At 39.8% G+C, this 20,942-nt stretch overlaps 1 protein-coding gene and 1 pseudogene across 1 annotated transcript in view; one reads left to right on the forward strand and one right to left on the reverse strand.

Annotated features, from left to right (window-relative positions):
• The first annotated feature begins 1,109 nt into the window (after positions 1-1,109).
• The window catches only part of Gca (grancalcin), a 28,864-nt gene continuing 9,031 nt past the window's right edge, over positions 1,110-20,942 (forward strand). Inside the window, exons 1-3 of the mRNA XM_059260553.1 lie at positions 1,110-1,252; positions 8,331-8,504; positions 18,168-18,237. Of these exons, the coding sequence (XP_059116536.1) occupies positions 1,226-1,252; positions 8,331-8,504; positions 18,168-18,237 (271 nt within the window). The 5' untranslated portion in view covers positions 1,110-1,225. The remainder of the gene's footprint in view (positions 1,253-8,330; positions 8,505-18,167; positions 18,238-20,942) is intronic.
• On the reverse strand, positions 5,083-7,233 carry LOC131909821 (leucine-rich repeat protein SHOC-2-like; annotated as a pseudogene).

A 20,942-nucleotide genomic window follows, 5' to 3' on the forward strand; every position in this document is an offset into this window, starting at 1 on the left:
GAGTCACACTCTCATTCATCTTATCAAGCAGGTTTTTATTCTACTTCTCTTTTAATATATCCCAGTATTAGCTGCAGAAACTGGCACTTTCTCAACAGTAGGGTGGATGTTAGCAACTTGGCGTCTTTCTGCCTCTTCTGATAAAATAGTTTCACAAGGTCCAGAATGTTCTTCCGCTTTAGTACAGCAGAGCAATTGTTAAATTATTCAGTCCTGCAAGGCTGATTTCCTCTGTTAATACTTAACATTTTTTGATGGTCTTATTTATTTTTTAATGTTAGGGCTTTCCTTTTTTCAGAAAGAAATGGAAATGGTATCAACTCTGTCCTTTTGTAAGCTGATTCTAACAGCTGCACTCTTCTTCTGAATTCTAGACTCGGAGACACAAAATTCATGAGTTTCACAGAAAAACAAGCTGGTTGTTGCTTTTTATCAAATGATAAAACCCAGGATGTTCTCTTGATGTTTATAATCAGGCAGCACGTCCTAAGAGATCGCTCAAAAGTCGAATCACCGATAAAGTTAATAGCGGTAGACCCCATGCATCGTAGGCATGTAAACAGCATTCTAAAAACAAAAACAAAACAAATGTATTCCTACGCAGTATTTGGAACATACAAGATTTTAAAAATCTATTCAGAAATCAGATTCAACGAGATACCCTCTATTTTTATTGGCTACTTCTGGCAACTGCGGTCACCACTACACACTTACAAATAACCTTTTTTCACATTAGGCATCAAATGCCGCATAGCTGAATGGTCATGTTTTTAAAGTTCTGATGCCGCTTCCACACTGTATGGAACGGCGAGTAATTGCCAAATTGCAACTATCTGGTCAAAAGAGCGTACAGGTAGGTTAAAAGAAGTCATAGACTGGCCGGCTCGGGGTTTTTCCGGAGGAAAGAAACTCTAGGAGTGGATGGTCTAGAGAATCTTTCCAGAGAGGTGGGGAAATGACTGCGGAGGAGGCTCCTGGTTAGAACTTGAAACAGCCAGTTAGAGAGAGGAACGGGAATCCATGAGACAGGCTGCAGCCAATCAGAGCCGAGATGGGCGGGGCTTGACTCGGGCAGGGGCGGGGCTCCGGAGGCGGAGCCGGCTCCCCGGAGCCGAGGTGCGCGGCACTGCGAGCCGACCTTCTGCACCTGTCGCACACCTGAGCCTTGCTCGCCTCCGCGCTGACGCTGACTGACTGGTGACTCGTGACTCGTGATCGTCTGGTCATGGCCTACCCGGGATACGGAGGCGCGGTAAGTCCTCTCTAGCTGTGGCGACCCTGCGAGCCGCGCCTCTCACCCTCGCCCGGTCCGGACAGAGTCCTCTGTCTGGTGCCAGGCGACGCCGGGACTCTGCGTGCTGCTGGAAGCTGGGGCTGGGCGGGGCCCTGCGCCTAGGGGAGAAGGGCGAGCTGGGGTCTGGTGCAGAGCACCGAGAAGCGTCCTTGCACAGCCCGTGCGTGGTGTGAAGTGTTTGTGATTTGTAAATTTTGTTTGCAGAATGGAGGAGCACAATACCATGTCTTGTTCCAGTTCCCTTTTGCGATTTGCCCCCAACTCAAGCAGTTTTTCTAGCGATCCTCATCCCGAGTTGAGTTTATTTATTTTTCTTATGACCACTTCTTGTCTTTTAAGTTGCTGGAGAATAAACGGAGACGAACTTTCAGGGCCTCTTAAACTTTTCTGTAGTAACAAGCATAATCCGATTTTCCAGATTTTGCTTTTGGAGGGAGGCCGGTTATTCCCTCTCATGTAACTTTACCGTCAGTACCTCTGAGAGTTACGAGTAGTTATTACGGCTTGTGGGTAGACCTTTCCTCTTTCGAAAGAAGCCAAATTTGACTCCTCCCATCAGTGACCTGAGCAGTGAGGCAGGCGGGCAGAAGAGAGCACACTTTCTATGTCCATTCCTGTTTGTTTTTCCCTAAAAAAGAGAAGTTGTTTTCTTGCAGTTAAATAGGAGTTGACATTGGCCTGTGATTACGGTCCTCAGATGAATAATTTCTACCCCTGAGAATAAGTGACGATTATTTTTAAAAGTAATTTTCAGTTCCAGGCCCTCGGCTTCAACACACACATTACCAACACTGGTTTGCTTGAAGTTAGTTGCTTGAATTCCATCTAACACCATGCACTTTCCAATACACACTCCCCATTAGTCCTTTAAATGTCCTGAGAATGCCTTTAAGGTAATGTTATCAGCCAACACCTTAACTAACTTGTTATATTTAACAAAATAGAAAATGTTCTCAGCTAGATAGTACATCTTTATCTAATAAAGTACATAATTCATGACTTTAGGAGATGCATTTCCAATAAATTCTCATTTGTTTAATAATTATTTATCAAATATAGTTGAGGATGTAGCACAGTTGGTAGAATGCTTGACGAGCATACTCAAGGCCCTAGGTTGGCTTACCAGAACCATATAAACTGAGCATGGTAGCCTGACCTGAAATCCTGGCACTTGAGAGATGGGGCAGGACTTCAAGGTCATCCTCAGCTTGAGGCTAGTCTGAACACATGAGACCTTGTATAAATTAGAAGCAAACCCAGCTAGAACCAGCTGACTCTGGTAGTTCACTATGCCATCCCAGCACTTTGGAGGCCAAAGCGTAATTGATGAGAATTCAAGGCCAGCCTGTGACTATAAAGGGTTCCGGGCTATCCTGAAGTACACACAGTACAGAATCTTGTCCCCAGAAAGTCCAAAGACCAAAATAAAGTAAGAATCCTCAAGTTGTATTATTTTACATTTTATTACTTCTATACTAATAAAATTATAACATGACCTAAAGGAATTTTGTTTCTCATTTTAGTCATAGGAAAGAAAACAAAATAAATAAACTTCAATTATATGCCTATTATATTATAAGTATGAGAAGAACATCTGTATTTTTTTAAAATAAATTTTAAGCATTAAACACACAAAAATGTAGGGAATCCAAATTGTTACAATTTTTATATTTTCATTTTGAGAAACTAGGTTTCTTCAAGAGAAGATACTAGAGCACTACCTCTAAAGTTTAAGTTGTATAGTCTTAATATATAAGTACACTTGGATATGAAATTTGTTTTAAAAACACATATACATTAGCTCTATGTAGAACTATAATAAACAAATTCATTTTATAAACAATATTTTAACTGATAAACTACAGAAGAAAAATCCAGTGAAAATATGCAATTGTTTTATAGCACATCCAAGCACAGTAGTGCTTTCTGTCTTTGCTTGCCTTTCATCTCTTAGTTGATTCTTACCAATTTGCCAATTATAAACACAGATTTGACCTCAAACCCAGTCCTAAGGTTGAGTGCCAGGAAAAGCAAAAAAATCCAAATTTTTATCTTGACATCATGGTTTTAACTTTTAGAAGCTGTTTAAAACACAATGCCCAATAAAATGGGGCAAGGGTACAAAACAAACCAAAAGAAACAAGAAGAATTATGTAATTACATGTAATCATCATTCATTATATGAGAAATGTATTTTAGGGTGGCATTTGGGTTGTATCTGTTTTGTGGGTCTCCTCAATAATTAAACTGACTTAAACCAACACTACCAAAAATAAGAGTACTACATAAGGGGCACATATTTACAGTTTTGCTAGTCTTAAAAGCCGAAAGAAAAATAAAGTCTTATCAAATAGTGCGTGCGGCATCTTACATAATTTCCATGGAACTACCAACGGTATCTGTGCAGTGTGTCTCTTTTCTTAACCGAATCACTACATACCTACAAAGGGAAGATGATATTAAAAGTAATGATACTAGCTGGGTGGTGATGGCACATGCCTTGAATCCCAGCACTCAGGAAGCATAGGCAGATGGAACTCTGTGAGTTCGAGCCCAGGCTGTCTCGATTAACCAAAAAAAAAAAAAAAAAAAAAAAAAAAAAAAAAAAAAAAAAAAAAAAAAAAAAATTAATGATGCTGAACTGAATTGTTTGAGTCTGGTGCCCCACATATAGGGAAAATACATGTAGTTCGGCAGCAGTACAGCACAGTGTGGAGATATTGTGCTTACACACAGAAACTCTAGAACAGAAAGATACACAAAGCAAGTCAATATATAAAACTGTAGTACATGGTTAAATAACTTTGAGACATAAATATACTGCATGCAGTCTTTAATGAAAGGCATTCATCTCATTGTACTAGGATAGAGAGAAAGAAGTCTGTAAAGTTCCTGTCATGGTTTATCACACACACACACACACACACACACACACACACACACACACACACACACAATCTTAGATGCATGTATAGAATGTGTTTAGTGCAATCTATTTACCAACTTTCCCAGTTAAATTTTTGTGGCTCTCCAACTTCCAGGAAAGAAAGAAAAAATGTCCTCTTCATTGCAAGTTTCCACTCCTCCGAAGTTAGGAAAAGATACTTATACTAGGAAAGATCTCAGTACCTTCAACCCAAAGACTTACTTCAGATATTTTGTTCTACAATTCATCAGATAAATAAAATTAATGGAATTTTCCATTTCCGAGTGTATTTTTTCAGTTTGCCAGTTGTTTCAACAAACAAATATTTTTTAAAATATTTAAACTGGCAGCTGCAAAATATTTAAGAGAGGATATAAACTCTAGATCTGACTGATTAAACAGCAAATCAAAACATGAAAAAAAATCCAGGGATTTACTCCAACTATATATAACATGTAAATTTTAAATTTCAGATTTCAAAATAAGTGAAGGAAAGATTCCATCTATTCTATTATAAACATCTGACAACTGACAAGGGGAAAATGTATGTGAATAGTTGCAAGAAAAATGTTGGCCCGTTTTTCTAAGAGAAACATATCTAACTATACTACTTTGTCCCTTAAAAATTTAATAACTTCATAATTTGCTGGCAACATTTTAAGCAGACTGGAATATCAAATTATACAACAGGAAAACATCCATCAAAATTTAGTCAAGAAAAATTATATAAGCCTTCTTTTAACAGTTAAAAATATATAAATGACTATGATTATTCTCTTTTCAGAAACAGCTAATACAATCTTTATAAATCTGCCATGTATAAATATCTACACAAATAGATAGATAATGTAGATAGGAAACACTAATAAGAGTCTGTTTTTGAACAGTGGCCTTGGTGAGCTAGTGAAGTGCCTAAAGTCAGTTCTAACATACTGGTCCAAGTTCCAAAATCTCGAGGAAGTGATTGTCCTTCATATTCAACTCAATTAATTTATACTTCAGCTCTGGAGAGAATTCTAAAATGAGATCTTGTTGATTTGACAGTGTTTCATGTTGAGGGAATAAATTGTGGAAAACTGAGATGGACCACCCACTGGATATAATTGGAAGTGATTTCTAGCTAAGGTCCAGTCAGTCAATTTTATGCGACTGGATAGAAGACTCTCAGGTGTAGTGTAGAATGTTACTGTTTCTTAATTTTAAATCCTCAAATTTATGGCATTTTGCTAAGGATCTGGGTATTCCTGACAATCTATTGTATCTCAGGCCAAGATGGTTTGGATGGGACAGATTTTTTTTATTGTACGTGGGAGATCTACTTGTTCATTGTGCTGCAAGTCAAGGTTGGTTATCTGGGTGCAGTTTCCAGTCTCCTTTGGAAAGTGTCCAAGTTGATTATGAGTACATTCAGCATAAAGAGGTTGTATCACTTGCCAGTTTCAACAGTTAGTTTAGGATTTTGTCCTCTTGAGTGCTGAGTTGCTGAGTTTAGGCAGGTTTTTTTTTTTTTTAAATGTCTTTTTCCACAAAGGTATAGAGTGGTAAGAGAATCTGGCCTAGAAACCATTGAAGGAACCCCTCAGTTTATTATGTTGTAAATCAAGCATCCACAAACATTCTTCAAGTTATCAAGAACCGGGCAAACTGTTCAGTGAATTTCCACTGAGAGTCAGAGTAGGAGGTTTACTGAACATCCCTTCTCTGCTGGGAGAGTTTGCAACTTGTTACTGCATAAATAAAGTTCTATTAATTGAGTCAACTCTTCGATTGATGGTGGCATTTTATATATATATATATATATATATATATATATATATATATATATATATATATATATATACTTCTTAGATAAATCCAAGCACATTGAGTTTCCCCCTGTCATTATTAAGCTCCTTAATGGCTGGATTTTTTTTACAGTTCCAGGTGCTAGATCAGCCATTTGATGGTATTGTCGATTGGAAAAGCCACCCCTGGTTGGGCAGCACTGGAACCTCCTCTCCACCTCTGGCCTCTTCCTTTGGTTTGAATGTTTTCTTTCTCAAAACCTCTAGCAGCTTTTGACTCCTTTTCTCCTTCCTTGGTGGATTGTACTTGGGGTCTTCATCTGTAGAGTCTTTTTTTTTTTTTTTTTTTTTTATTTATAACTGTTGGCCATTTGCTCAGGCTTATAACTGACTAGTTCTTACATTTAAATTAACCCATAATTCCTAAACTATCACACATGGTGACTCAAGCTTAGACAAAATACTACATGAACCTATTGTATTTGCCAGAGTTGGCAGGGCTGGAAAGATGGCTCAGAGGTTAAGAGCAGTGGCTGATTGATTTAGGATTTGATTCCCAGCACCCACATGGCAGCTTACAACTGTCTGTAACTCCGGTTCCAGAGGATCCAATGCCCTCTTCTGACCTCGTTAAGCACTGCACATGTATTACCTACATACATACAGGCAAAAACACCCATACACATAAAATAAAAATAAATGAGTTAAAAAAAGTATTGGCATAAGGAACTAATCAGCTTGGAGTCACACTCATCTATTGCATGTTGGATCTAAAAGTGCTATGGCCAATTCTGATAACTCATTCCAGCGTGGTACCAGAAGCTGGGGTCAGCGATTCATGACCCCTTCCTGAGTGCGTTTCCTACAGTTCTGGGTGCATCCTTCATACCTTCGACTTTGCTATAGCCCAGAGGCACCTGAACAGTCTACAGCAGGTTCCTACGTCTTGCCTCTGTTTCTCCCTCATTCTTGTAATTCCTTTCTCTTTCTGCCCCCTGGCAGTCTTTGCTCCTGCTGAGAAGAGACAGGGCAAGACAGTTTTTGTTCAGAATTGACTAATGAACAGCCTCAATGCTTCTTCCTCCTCTGGACTCATAAAAATGCAAAGTAAAGTGCTTTTCTAAGGCTTTCAAATCTCTACCAACTGAAAAGGAAGAAGCCATAGCCTTAATAGGAGACACATGCGTGGATAGCTTCAGTGCTCAGACAATGTTTCAGTACCGGACCATTCGGGAATCCTTGAAGTTTCAGATCCTCAAAGGTAAAAAGGACAAACTACTTTCATATCTCACAGACTGGTGAAAAATCAGCGTAGAAGATGGAAAGTACTTAGAGTGGTACTCAGGCTGTACAAAGGCCCCCAGTGATTGTCAGCTGTTCATCAGTAGGATTGTAGATTTTTATGCGGGCTTGGAAGAGGACTTTGATTGGGATCATTGTGTTCTTTTCTTCTGGTCACTATACTTTTTAGGAAAAAAAATGCATCTGTTCCAGTGGAGGATGCTTCAGCTCTATGATTTCCCATGCTTAGGTCATAGTTTGACCGATTTTCAACTAAGCGCATGTCTAGAAATGTACTTCTTAGTTTACTGTAGGTGGAACCCTAGGTTTTACTTTCTGTTTTATGTTTGCTTTTAGTTTTGCTTAAAGTCATACACATTCTTCTTTTAAAGCTTTGATTCTCAACCTGTGGGTCGTGACTCTTTAGGGAGTCAAACCACCCTTTCACAGGGGTCACTGAATACCATCAGAAAATACAAGTAAAACACAGACATTTACATTATGATTCATAACAGTAGCAAGATTATGGTTATGAGGTAGCAGCGAAAATAATTTTATAGTTGGAGTCACCACAATATGAGGAATTGTATTAGAGGGTTGCAGCATTAGGAAGGTTGAGAACCACTATTTTAAAAGTTCTTAGAGACTAGAGGCTGGAGAGAAGGCTCAGTGGTCAAGAGCACATAGTGCTCATGTAGAGGACCAAGCTCAGTTCCTAGTACTCACATCAGGCAACTTGTAGCTTCTGTTCTTCTGGCGTCTGTGGGTACCTGCCCCCATGCACAACCCTCTCCCTTACAAACATTCCCATAATTAAAGGCTTGAAACTTTTTTATACTTCTTTTACTGTTGAGTAACGTGTTGATGAACTGTGTTTTAATCCAGACCTTCTAGCATCTTATAGTTAAAGCTTTAGTGGAGGATATGTTTGAAAGATTTGGCCACTGGATACTTTTTAGTTTTTAGGTGATTTATAATAAATCATTTATTTTAACAAGTTTTATAGCTCAACTTTTTATTACAACCTCATCTTTTTTCTCAACAGTTTGGAAACTTCAGTGGTCAGATTCCAGGGATGCAGATGCACATGGGGCAGCCAATGCCAGGGGCAGGTCCCAGTATGTTCTCTGGCGGTTACCCTGGGTTCCTGGCGTACTCTGACAGCTACTCCCCTGCTGACGACTCTATGTGGACTTACTTCACAGCTGTTGCTGGACAGGTGAGGTGACAAATCTTTTACTAAATACTAGTCAATAAACGATCACTATTTCAAAGATGTGCCAACTGCTTCCACTTAGTGTATCATTTGAAATGTTTCTAATGCTTATGTCTGAAACTTATGTAGAATCATAGTGTTCTTGAGATCAAAGATGAAGGTAGTCATAATTGCCTCATTTTTTTAACTTGTATTGAGTTTGCTCTTGATAATTTCACACGCGAACAACGTGCATTCATATCATATAGCCCCCATCGTCTCTACCATTACCTTCTCATCTTCCCTACAAGTCCCCTTCCCACCTGCATGTCCTCCATTGTTGTCATTATTTGTTTTTGTTGTGAGATGCACTGACTTTAGTTAGTTAGGACCATCAGTTTCACTGTTAGACGTCTGTAAACATGCTGGTGAGTGTACTGCTCATTTGACTCTCCGAGTCCCGCCAAGCCAGGCAGTTCTACAGCCCACTTATAAAATAAACACACAGACACTTATATTATTTAAACTGTTTGGCCTAATGGCTCAGGCTTCTTGTTAACTATTCTTATATCTTAAATTAACCCATTTCTATTAATCTATACTTTGCCACATGGCTCCTGGCTTACCGGTACCTTACATCTTCCTTATCATGGCGGCAGCTGGTAGTGTCTCTCTGACTCAGCCTTCCACTTCCCAGAATTCCCCTCTCTCCTTGTCCCACCTACTTCCTGCCTGGCTACTGGCCAACCAGTGTTTTATTTATTAACCAAAAAAAGCAACACATTTGACATACAGAACATCCCACAGCAACTGGGTATGGCTTGTCCCATTCAAGTTCATGCTAAAGTATAATTGCAAATATAATCTTATTGAGCAACAGCAGAGTCCTTCAATTCCATCCTAAGGGTCCCACCCTCATGGCAGGATGAATGGGATTCCACTACATGGCTTGAAAGCAAGCAGCTCACCTCCCTCTTTCTTCTTGGGCAAATGCTTTTGTTCTTTAGACAATGCCTTCCACTTATGCTCATCTACTACACACAGAAAAGCATGTGGCCTTCTCCAGAACCTACCAATACCTTCCTGGCTTCCAAAACCATGAGCCAAATAAAGGTGATTATATATACACACATGTATCCAGGTATAAAATAAAATTGTGATTTTATATATGTGTATATAGGTCCATGTTATAAATATGCATAAAATCACAACTGTTAATTTTCTAATTCTAAATATTTATTAAACATTTTTTTCACACCACATGCAGTCCAAACTAACACAAGTAAGTATAATACTGTATGGATTACTTCATTTCTATGCCTCAATAATACTTAAAAAAATTGAGAGGTTTCACTTTGATTCACAGTTTAAATGGACAAGGTCCCTCATGGTCAGGAAGGCATGGTGACTTGGGCTGTATCCGTGACACAGGAGGTTGTAGTGTGGCTCGTTACATCTAAGCAAATGAGCAAGCAGAAGGCTTTGGACAGTAGACATGGTCTGTACCTGTCAAGCCCCACTCCTCTGGCCCTGTGTCTACATCCCATGTCCATAACCTTCAAAGCAGCTCCATAAGCAGGGGACCAAATGCATGAGCCTGTGAGGGCGTTTGCATTCAAACCATAGCAGATGCATACGTTGTTTATTTCACTTTGAATTTTACAGGACAGTGCGTATAAAAGTACTTAATAAGAATAAACTGTGATAAAAATTAATGTATTAGGAGTGAGAGTAAAAGCAAAGCTTCCCAACAACTGCGATCACATATTGTCAATAACAGCTCATATGAAGTTGTAGACCTGAATTGGCAGACCAGAAACTGCTCTGTTGTCATAATAAAGCCGACTTGCAATATTTACTCAAATGCATTAGAGGCTGACATGCTAACAGCATAGCGCACCATTTAAGGAAACATTTGCTTTCATTTTTTTTTTGTATTAAGAAAAATAGAAAAAGTCTCAACATGATCATTTTGATAATCTCTGTAGAAAACATGACATCATCTTAAACCATATATTACTAAAAACGATATAACTTCATCTGTGAGGACACATGGAATTTCTCAATTTGAATAAATGCATGACAGTGGGACTGATTTCCTATCACATCATTTGACATACTTATGCTTTAAGTGAGATACATGTGCTTACATTTAATGGAATTGATGCCAACACTGAACTATTGTTCCTATGATTATTAACTCACATGCCTGTGTTTCCATCCATGTTTTCTGGCTCATAAATCCATGCCCTAGTCAGACATAGAAGTTAGAATTTCAAGTAGAAAAAAATAGATGTCAGGCAGATCATAGAAACTCTGTCTGGCCCTGCCTTTAGATTGTCATAAAGAAATTCCCTACCTTATTTTGTATGGTGATTTGTCACAACAGTTTGTATGGTAAGTTGTCAGAACAGTTTTGCCGTGTGCTGTGGATGCCATGTGAGATATGGATGCAGTGAATATGTGAGAACAAAGGAATATGTCTCTCTCTAAACTGAGATGCAAAATATTAAAAGATAATCTGTTTTTTCCAAGTATCACTTGAATCAAATTCCCAAACTTTTATTTTTCCTATTATCTTCTTTTGGCCCTTGTCAAAAATGCATCAAAAGTTTTCTGGTAGACTGTTCCATTGGGAATGCATACTATAATATGAAACATACTATAATAATATATTTTGTATATATAAGTGGATCTTAAAAATTATAAAGTCACAGTCATGCCTTACTTGACAATAGTATTGTGCTCTGGAATATTAGGCAGCAGAAAGAGCAGAGGATGAGACCAGATGCCCACAGTCACCTTTGAGTGAATGCCACAGTGACCAAAGACCTTACCATAGGTCCCACCTTCTCTATTTCCATCTGCCTGGGGACCAAAGCATTAGCAACTCACCTGTGGTAGACATTCACACCAAATACATACTAGGTGTGTATGCCCATGAATGAGGGTGCCCAGGGAGTTCATTGTGATCTTTGGGGCCTCTGCCTTGCATGTGGTCCATTCTTGACTGAAACTGTGTTGTGGCAAAGGACTACATAACTACAGCAGTATGGTTCTTCTATTTAAAAAACAGACATTTGAAATAAAAGAGCAAGGAATCTAAAGGCTGATTCTCGGATTCAGAGTATGGTAAACATGGTTGTGTTGGCTAGTTGTATGTCAACTTGACACAACCTAGAGTTATCTGGTAGGAGGGAACTTCAAATGCCTCCATAAAATCCAGCTGGAGGGCATTTTCTTAATTAGTCATTGATATGGGAAGGCCCAGACTGTGGTAGGTGGTGCCATCCTTGGCCTGGTGTTCCTGGGTTTAATAAGAAAACAGGTTGAATAAGCCATTAAAAAGCAAGTCAGTAAGTAGCACTCCCCCATGACCTCTGCATCAGCTCCTGCTTCCAGGTTCCTGCCCTGTTAGAGTTCCTGTCCTGACTTCCTTCGATAATGGACAGTGAAATGGAAATGTACGCTGAAGCACAAGCCTAATTAGTCTTAACAATAAAAATCCAGAGTCAGATATCCAGGGTGAAAGCTGAAAGATCAGAGAAGCAGAGCAACCAGCCACCAGAAACTTCTTACCTTTACAAAATCTCAGACCGAGTAGGGCATCCTGTCTCTCCGAATCCTCAAACTGAATGAATTGAGATCCTGTCTCCACCCACTTTATATTTATGTTTCCACCTCCCTAGTGCTGGGATTAAAGGTGTGAGCCTCCTTTGTGCTGGGATCAAAGGTGTGAGCCTCCTTTGTGCTGGGATCAAAGGCTTGAGCCTCCCAAGTGCTGGATTCAAAGGCTTGAGCCTCCCAAGTGCTGGATTCAAAGGCTTGAGCCTCCCAAGTGCTAGGATTAAAGGTGTGTGCCACCACTGCCTGGCCTCTATGGTTAACTAGTGGCTAGTTCTGCCCTCTGATCTCCAGGCAAGTTTTATTAGTCAGAACATAAACAAAATATACAACAGTAAGCCAAATAAACTGTTTTTCCCCCCAGGTTGCTCTGGTCATGTTGTTTAATCACAGAAATAGTAATAATAACCCTAACTAAGACAATGGTGAAAGTGGTGTTTTATATTCCAACTCAGGAGAGAGAGAGAGAGAGAGAGAGAGAGAGAGAGAGAGAGAGAGAGAGGTGAGTATGTGAATCCGTGGCCTTATATGTATATTAGACAAGCACAACATTTTTTTTGGTGTATGTTTATATGTTTAACAATTATTGGGGTGAGGGATATAGGATTTGTGTCTATGGATATAACAGGATGGTGCATCAAGAGTATAGGGCAGAATTTCAAGTATAAAACTACGTCTAAATCTGGAGCCGGCTCTCTGATGGTGACTTGTAAATTATGGTTGTTTCTGGGAGCAGATTGAAGAAGGAAAGGATCAGCAATATGAAAGAAAGCCGTGCACTGGAAATTCAAATGTTGGAGTGATGACAAGCAGAAACTCTCCCTTGGTCTTAGCTATAGTCCTATAACCATCCTCCTCTCTTTTACAGCAATGGACGATGTACTAAATAAAGTAGGCAGCATTTCACAAACACTGACATCATCTAACATTCTAGACTTCGAATGCCTTTCAGTTTCCATTGCTTTTCTAAGAACAGAGGCTTTGTACAGAATTACCATATGTGACCCCCATAGACAACTTTTTTCAGTCTGTGGTAGAAGCTGGAAATCATAGCGACAGAAAGTATTCTTTTGCTATAAGATAAAACACAGTCATGTGGATAGCATTCCTTTGGAATGCTTTTTCCAAATAAGGCATTGCTTGGGGACTGGTAAGCTGAAATAGTACCTGATGGCCTGAGTTCAAACCCTGGGACCCACATGAGAGGAGAGAGAGCAGACTCCCTTCTAGAAGTTGTCCTCTGACATCCATATATTCTCCACACACCATTACAAAATACAAAATTAAACCATATTAATAATTTTAATTTTAAAGGCCTTGTTAGAAGAGAGCCTTGGCTTTTTTTTTTTTTTTTTTTTTTTGGCTCATTATTCTTCCTGCCTAGAAAGGAGACTTGGTTGAAGGTACAGCAGCCATCTTTGTCTTGGGAACAATGTACTTGAGATAAAGGCCTGTGGGTGGAGAATATGAGAAATGCAGGTTGATGGCACACTTAAGTTGCCACATAATCTTGTACCCAGCCCCAGATTTCCTTTATGAAACAATGAGCCCTTATTGACCTTTTTTTATTTTTTAAATTTACTTTATTTTTAGATAGGGTCTCACCATGTATCCCTGATGGCCTTGAACTCAGAGAGCTACACTTGCCTCCAGCTTAAGTCGTTTTTATAATGCTGTTCTGCACAGCAGCATGTCATCAACATAAGACCTGGTAAAATGTTTTACTTTTATTTTGCTTTGAGTTGAATCTAGCAGAAGCCTTACATGTACTGAACATTTGAAATCATGCTAGCTACATTTCAAGTGCTCTTTGGAAGCTCTGGCCAGAGCTTCTGTTGTGGTGATATATTGTGTACCCCGACAAAGCTTGCTTGGGAATCAGAGGACAAAGCCAGCCACTAAATTAGACATAGAGGTCAGGCAGTGGTGGCACACACCTTTAATCCTAGCATTCAAGAGGAAGAGATTCATCTGGATCTCTGTGAGTTCAAGGGCACACTGGGAACAGAGCCAGGCGTGGTGGCACACACCTTTAATCCCAGCACAGAAAGGTATATAAGATGTGAGTAAACAGGAAGTCTCTCTTTTGAGGCTAAGGATTTCGTAGAGGTAAGAAGGTGGCTGGCTTGTCCTGTTTCTCTGATCTTTCAGCTTTCACCCCACTATCTTGCTCTGTTTTTTTTTTTTTCTTAATTTTTTTTTTCTTAATAAGACCTTTTAAGATTCGTGTTACATTCTTTCATGGCAGCTGAGGCCTAGAGAGAGTGCTCTTCACCCAGGGGCCTGCATAGCTGGCCCTCCTTATCCAATTCTGTCTCATCAATGAGGTTTTCCTTTGCTATTCATCTGAAATAGCATCTTTCTTCACCCTCACAAAGTACCCATGCCTCTCGTTTCTACATCACCTGTGCTGTGTTTCCCTTTATTGTCACTTGATGTAGTCTTTGCTGCAGTTTTGTCTTCTACCACTGAAGTGAAAACACTGTAAATACAAGGAATTTGTTTTGCGCACTGTTGATACCTGATGTGTTGAAAGGAAGTCACATGCAGTGGGCCACTCAGTGAGTGTGTGTTAAATGAATGAGTGTACTTGTTCGTGTCTCTGTACATTTGCATAACAATTATTTTATTGATTGTTCCATAAAAGTCATTTTTATCTAATATGTATTCTTTGAAAACTATTTATTTTTGGTGGCTATCTTTTTGAACCCATAATTTTTGCATCTAGTTTGAAATTTTGACTTTCAAATTTGTTTCAACTGAAGTTTGTCTTTTTTCCTCTCGCTTTTTTCCACTTCCTTTCACATCCCTTATTCCCCCTCCCCATGTCACTCTTCTTTTCCTCATAGTTTTGTGATGTCATCAGCTGGATTATGTCTTGGGTCAGCTCTCAGCTAGTTCAGGGATATGCCCATGGTGAAGCTGAAAATCCCATCTCAAATGAGGTGTACATAGGTCACAGCCTAGTCCTTCTCTGCAGGAGTCATGTCTCAGAGAGGATATCCTTAGCAGTGTATTTTTGTGGGGTTATTTTGGTTCCTTTCATGAGTCTGGTACCCTATCCCTCTTCCTATATTCAAGCCATATGACAGTTGTATCACAATGACACGAAACTATTACTTCTACATAATGTACTAAAGTCTGATTTAGAGTTGGAAATACATATATATGTATATATGTATATATTTATATAGTGTGTATGTATATCCACTTCATATACTTTGAAACCATAACAAGTATACAGTGAAGCATCATAGACTTCAAGTGTATTTAATAAGAGAATTAAATACACCCTTCCTCTCTTTATCACTCTTCTTAGTTGCCATAGAAGGTGCGCTAATGTAACTCCTGGTATGACCTTTAGTTGTTACTGTATTGTTAAGTCACTAGGGTGAGGCTGGGTTAAGATATGAGAGATTTTTATCTTGGATGCACAACTTAATGCATTTTTAAAAACTAGTAATCAAAATAAATAAATCCTTAATTTTTTTAAAGTAACTTAAGAATGGTATGATGAGCAAAAGCTCCTTTTTCTCAGCTTTTAAGACAGGCTCTGACCCTGTGCTTGCACACAGATCTCAGTTAACTGCACTTTCATATTGACTCTGCTTAAATGTACAAAGCCTGTTCAACCTGTCCGGAGACTTCACTTTTGTAAAACAGTAAAATGTAGACCAATTAATTTGTCATGGTTAAATTTGCCTGTTTTTTAGGAGATAATTGGGTGGAATAATGCAACTTGAAAGAAAAGATTATGTACGTAAATGGCTTTTCTTCTATCTCTCCAAAAGCTTCGTAAGATGATGAACTGCATGCAGTCATCAGGGCGCAGTAGATTGCTTACAGTCCCAGCTGCCAGGAGGCTGGCATAGGAGGACCACTGTGCCCAGGAATTGGAGTCTAGCCTGGGCAACATAAGAAGATCCTGGTCTCAAAGCAAAATAAAAATGAAAACAAATAAAATGTCAGAAGTGTTGAGGAAGTTCCAGACAGGTTTCTGTGTTCTATAGCCTTTCATTTTTTCAATGGGTGAAGCGGTAGGTGCTTTCCATAGGCAGGGTGGTGCATGTTTCTAATTATAAAACACAAAGACCCTTTGATACACACTGTATCTATGCAAAGCGGTGTGTGAAGAAAGTGCAAGTGTCATGGGTGGTGTACCAAGTTCAGGTTTATTTCATCAGACAGGTTTCTTACTGATCATTCCCTCAGAACAGATAAGATCCGAAAATACTTTTTATGTTCTTTAACTGAAATTCACAATACTTTCTTCTAGGTTTCTTTTTCAGCTAGTTTTGCAACTAAAGTAACTCCATATGCTACAAAGTTTGTATACTATGTTTAGAAGCATAAAAATATAGGAATAATAACCCTAGTATGTGGGGGTAGGTAGACTTGTTTGTGAATGTTGGCAAAAGAGGGTGGTACTGGGACAGAAAACATCAGACTGCACAGGATTTATTTCTTGTAATTTTAATTACATTGGAGGAAATTTTCTATATATTCACATGGTTTTTTCTTGAGAGTTTTGATTTTATGTTGTCTGTTCATTGAATTCTGGGTATCATTGTGCTGCCTGAATATTGCATTGATTTGTAAGTGGGCAGAAACTGACAAGGCTTAGAAATTCTTACTAATTTCATTCTCAACTGGAACAGTACTTTCCCACTGAAGAGTTAAAGAGAAAAACAAGTATAATTGTTATCGTCAGTGTGTGAGAGGACAGTTTTTAAAAATCAAAACAAGGGGGAAAAAGCTGTTTTCTAATCCTTTACTGTGCAGTAGTTGACCATACCTGGTGTTTGGTTTGAACTTTTATGTCAGTGGCCTGGCTGTAGGAGCTGTCAGATTTGGGTATAGTGGGTTTTTGTTGGGAGCGAAGCAGGAAGGTCCTTGAGTCCACAGATCTCCAGAGAAACCAGGAATGTTACGCACACAGAATTGTCTTTCCAGGGGGAAAGATGAAAAAACTGTTCTTCCATCTAGAAAGCGGAGAATTGGAAGTGACTAACAGCCTGTTGGGCCAGGCCCTATCAAGCTCTTACAACCAAGACTGCAGGGGGCTAGTAACCTAAATGACTCTTATAGCCAGAGGCTCCCCCAAGCTCCCACAGCCAGAGCCAGAGGGGTGGCTCATAGCTCAAATGACCAAGGCCAGGCCAGACCCTTAGGCCCTTAAACTGGTGCAGGTAGCCGTCTCTAGAACCCATTTTCTTGGAAGAAATGACAGGTACCCTGAGTTGAGTTTTCATATAATTACTCTTCCTTGTCCGATGGCGATTGTATTACACTAGGAATTTTTTCAAATTGTACTGGGCTTCAATACACCGGGACTAAACAGCCTTTTATTAGACTCCCCAAAGTCTGATCCAGGCTGACGAAGTCAATCTGCACCAGGTTTTTATTCTTATCTTTTCATGTGTTTTGCTTCTCTGCATGACACCTGCAGGGACCCCCTCAGCTTTTACTGCTTACAATACATCAAGCAACTATTCATAATTTATGTTTCTTGAAACACAATATTGGCTTGAAATGGTTTCTTCAGGATAGACAGTTATTGGTAATGTTTACCTGAGTAGAATGTGACAGGAAGGCCCGTCTGATGTACATGTTATTGAAGAAATATTTTTTCTAAGCTAGGCTCACTCTTAAAAATTTACTAATTTTTCTTAAACCGTAGTTTTAAGGATAATTATGGAGTTTGTAATTTTGCAAACTCTCTCCAAGTGCTGTGATGCAGATGTGAAAGGAGCCCTTAGATGCTCCCAGGAAGCATGACAAAGATGACCATGAATGAAGTGACAGAGCATTTTGCATTGTTTTGACCGTGAGAAGACAAGGGCATTGTCCCGCGTCTCAGACCCAGGGAATAGGTTCACCGGGTTACATGGTCTGTAGTGTGCCTTGGCTGGCAATATTTACCTTGTGAATTCTGTGGTTTGTACCGTTTTGAAAATTGGTGTTTCTGGGTTGCCCTGGAGCAGCACACAGTTAAGCTTTTAATGTCGTTTAGTACCATTGTGCATTAAAACCCATGTCCGTTTTATTTGACTTATTTTGCAGGATGGTGAGGTGGATGCAGAAGAACTTCAGAGATGCTTGACACAGTCTGGAATTAGCGGGACTTACGCTCGTGAGACCATGTGTTGTTTTGTTTTCCCTTTCTTGTGGCACAGGGGATTAGAATAGGGAATTCATTTCCAGCATTTTAGTCACACACCTAAAGTATTAAAAATATTATAAACTATATATAGATATGCCGAGTTTGAGGAATCAGGTAGTTCTGTACGAGGTATCACGAAAACAACTGTTCATTTGCGCTCCTGACTTTCAGCGTTAACTACCCAGGAGTTAATTGGTTGTAAGTGACTATTCTCAAAATTTGCTACCAGACCTCAAAGTGACATAATTTTACTACTATGTAGTTGCAGCTTTGTGGTTATCAGTTGATGTCCTGATATGAAAAAATGAGTATTTAACTGTCTTCCAACCGTAAAACCACTCCACCCCTCCATGTGAAAAATTTCCGTCCTTTGTCCTGCTGATGGATTATAATTTGGGAACCGTCATCAGCACTTACTATCTCTACTGTCTACATATTGCTTATAGTTGTGTCTTACGACAGTGTATGATTACTTTGTGTGTGTAGCTTTTCGTTTTTCCCAAAATTCACGGTGTCTAGCCTATGGTGGGGGTCCAGTAAAGAAACTGCTGAAATGCCTGCCCCATTAGGGGAAGATTTTTGTTTTTTTTCAAGACAGGGTTTCTCTATGTAGTTTTGGTGCCTGTCCTGAATCTCGCTCTGTAGACCAGACTAGCCTCGAACTCACAGAGATCCTCCTGGCTCTTCCTCCTGAGTGCTGGGATTAAAGGTGTGTGCCATCACCACCCTGTGAGGGGAAGATTTTTATTGTGGATAAGAGAGAGAAAATATCCAGAGGCATCTGGAAGAGTCCAGGGCAGAGAGAAAAAGTAAGACACTGGATCCTGCCCTGGGCCATCTGCAAGAAAAGGAAGAGTAGCAAGGACTAGAAAGAGGGGGAATAGTACAGAGTAGAGGGGTGGGGGTAGGGGTTGAGGGGCTGGGGGATGGTAGTGGAGATATCAGGATGGGGTGGGGAGGAGGAAAAATTTTGTCCTTATGTAGAGAACAGATGGGCATCTCCGAGGAGGGAAGTCTGGAGAGGTGAGAAGGGCCAGAATGCTAGTGTGGGTCCCTAGAAAGGTGTAACAGGTACTTGTGAATAGGCCCTGTAGGTGCCTGGAGGCTAGCATGTGCTTTGATAGGCAACCACAGAAATATGTCCATGGAGAGCCATATGTCCCTGCTGCCAGAGACAAAGGAAATAACTCCTTTTGGCAGATGGGAACCTGTTTTAAAATTTCCTGAGACATACTGCTTTTTATCTAATGACCAGAAATCCTTCTATAGTCCAGCTTGAGCTAAGCCAAGACTGCCATTTCTGGACATATGCACTGCCTTTTGGAATTTGGAAAACTGGTGTTCGGTTTAAACCTGACAGCTAGGCATTGCATCCCTCTGGTTGTCCCAGGGCCTCCTTGTAAATAAGTTCTCTGTTTTATGGGTGGTCTCAGTCTCTCGCCACCATTCTGCAACTCTTTCTCACTCTGGAGTCGCATCTCTTGTGTTTATTCTATCTCTGTTGTCTAACATTTTCAAGCTCAACCTGTTATTCCATGGAGATATCTCATTAAGTAGCTTCTAATGAAAGAGTGCATGGTTTGCCATCAATTTTTGAGAATTTAAGTGTCTGAAAAGGTCTGGGGGCTTTAAATGCTCCTGCCTGACATCGCCGCCATTGTTCTTCTTGTTGCTGTTTTCACACACATTTTCAGAAGGACTTCTGGTCTCCTCTGCCATCATCTGTCTCTTTCTCACCTACGTGAGATTTGTTTTTCCTCTCAGGAAGCTCAGGGATCCTTCTGTCCCTCACAGGCCCCTGCTGCTCTGACATTTCACAGTGTAGTGCCTTGTGGTCTTGCATGGGGAACTGTGTGGGTGTGTTCAGTCTGGAATCTCTTGTACTTTTTTGTTCTGGGAAATTTTCTTCAGTTGTCTTTCCTGGGGCTGAGTCGTCTGTTCTCCTTATTCTGGAATGTCCTCAGCTTTCTTTTATAAACCTTCTGTGTCTTTCATTTCTGGTGGTATGTTTTGTAAGAGCTAAGAGCCTCTGTTCTTCACAAATGTTATGCTTTCCATTATCTCTCGGAAACTATTGATATAACAATGTGTTGCCGTTCCTTCCTCAACATTGTTTTTATTCTTCTAGCTTATTTGATTATCTTCCTTATCATTTCTTGGGTGTCTGATGACGCTTTATTGCTCATATCTCATGCTGATGATGAGTCTGGTTGACTGTGGGGTTTCATTGGAAGGTGAAGCTGGGCAGTTTCACTGTGGGATTCAGGGGTCACTGTTGTGGGAGATTTTCTTTGTTTACTTTGGGCTGTGGTTGTTTCCAAGTTCTCAGGTCTGTGCAGACTTGTAGTTAATTGGCTTGTCTTTAGTATATAATTCATCCCACTGTGCCTAGTGCCCTTCAGTCCAGAAACATCCCCAGAAAGCGAAACTCCTGCTGGGTGAGAGAGTAGGTGTGACAGCCATCCAACTAAATAGAGGTAGAGAGGGATTGGGTCTTCACATGCTCTGAAAATAGCCCTTCACTCAGTTCTGTTTTTAGGTCCACCTTCACACATGTTCAGAAGTTGCCAATTCTTAGATATTTGGCATCTTTCCCAAGGTAACTAGGTTGTTTCTCAGTGTTTCTCTTTATGCATATACATTAAATAGCCACATCTCTTGACTTTCTAACTTGC

The sequence above is a fragment of the Peromyscus eremicus genome, chromosome 4, assembly GCF_949786415.1.
Source record: "Peromyscus eremicus chromosome 4, PerEre_H2_v1, whole genome shotgun sequence".
NCBI classification, from domain to species: domain Eukaryota; kingdom Metazoa; phylum Chordata; class Mammalia; order Rodentia; family Cricetidae; genus Peromyscus; species Peromyscus eremicus.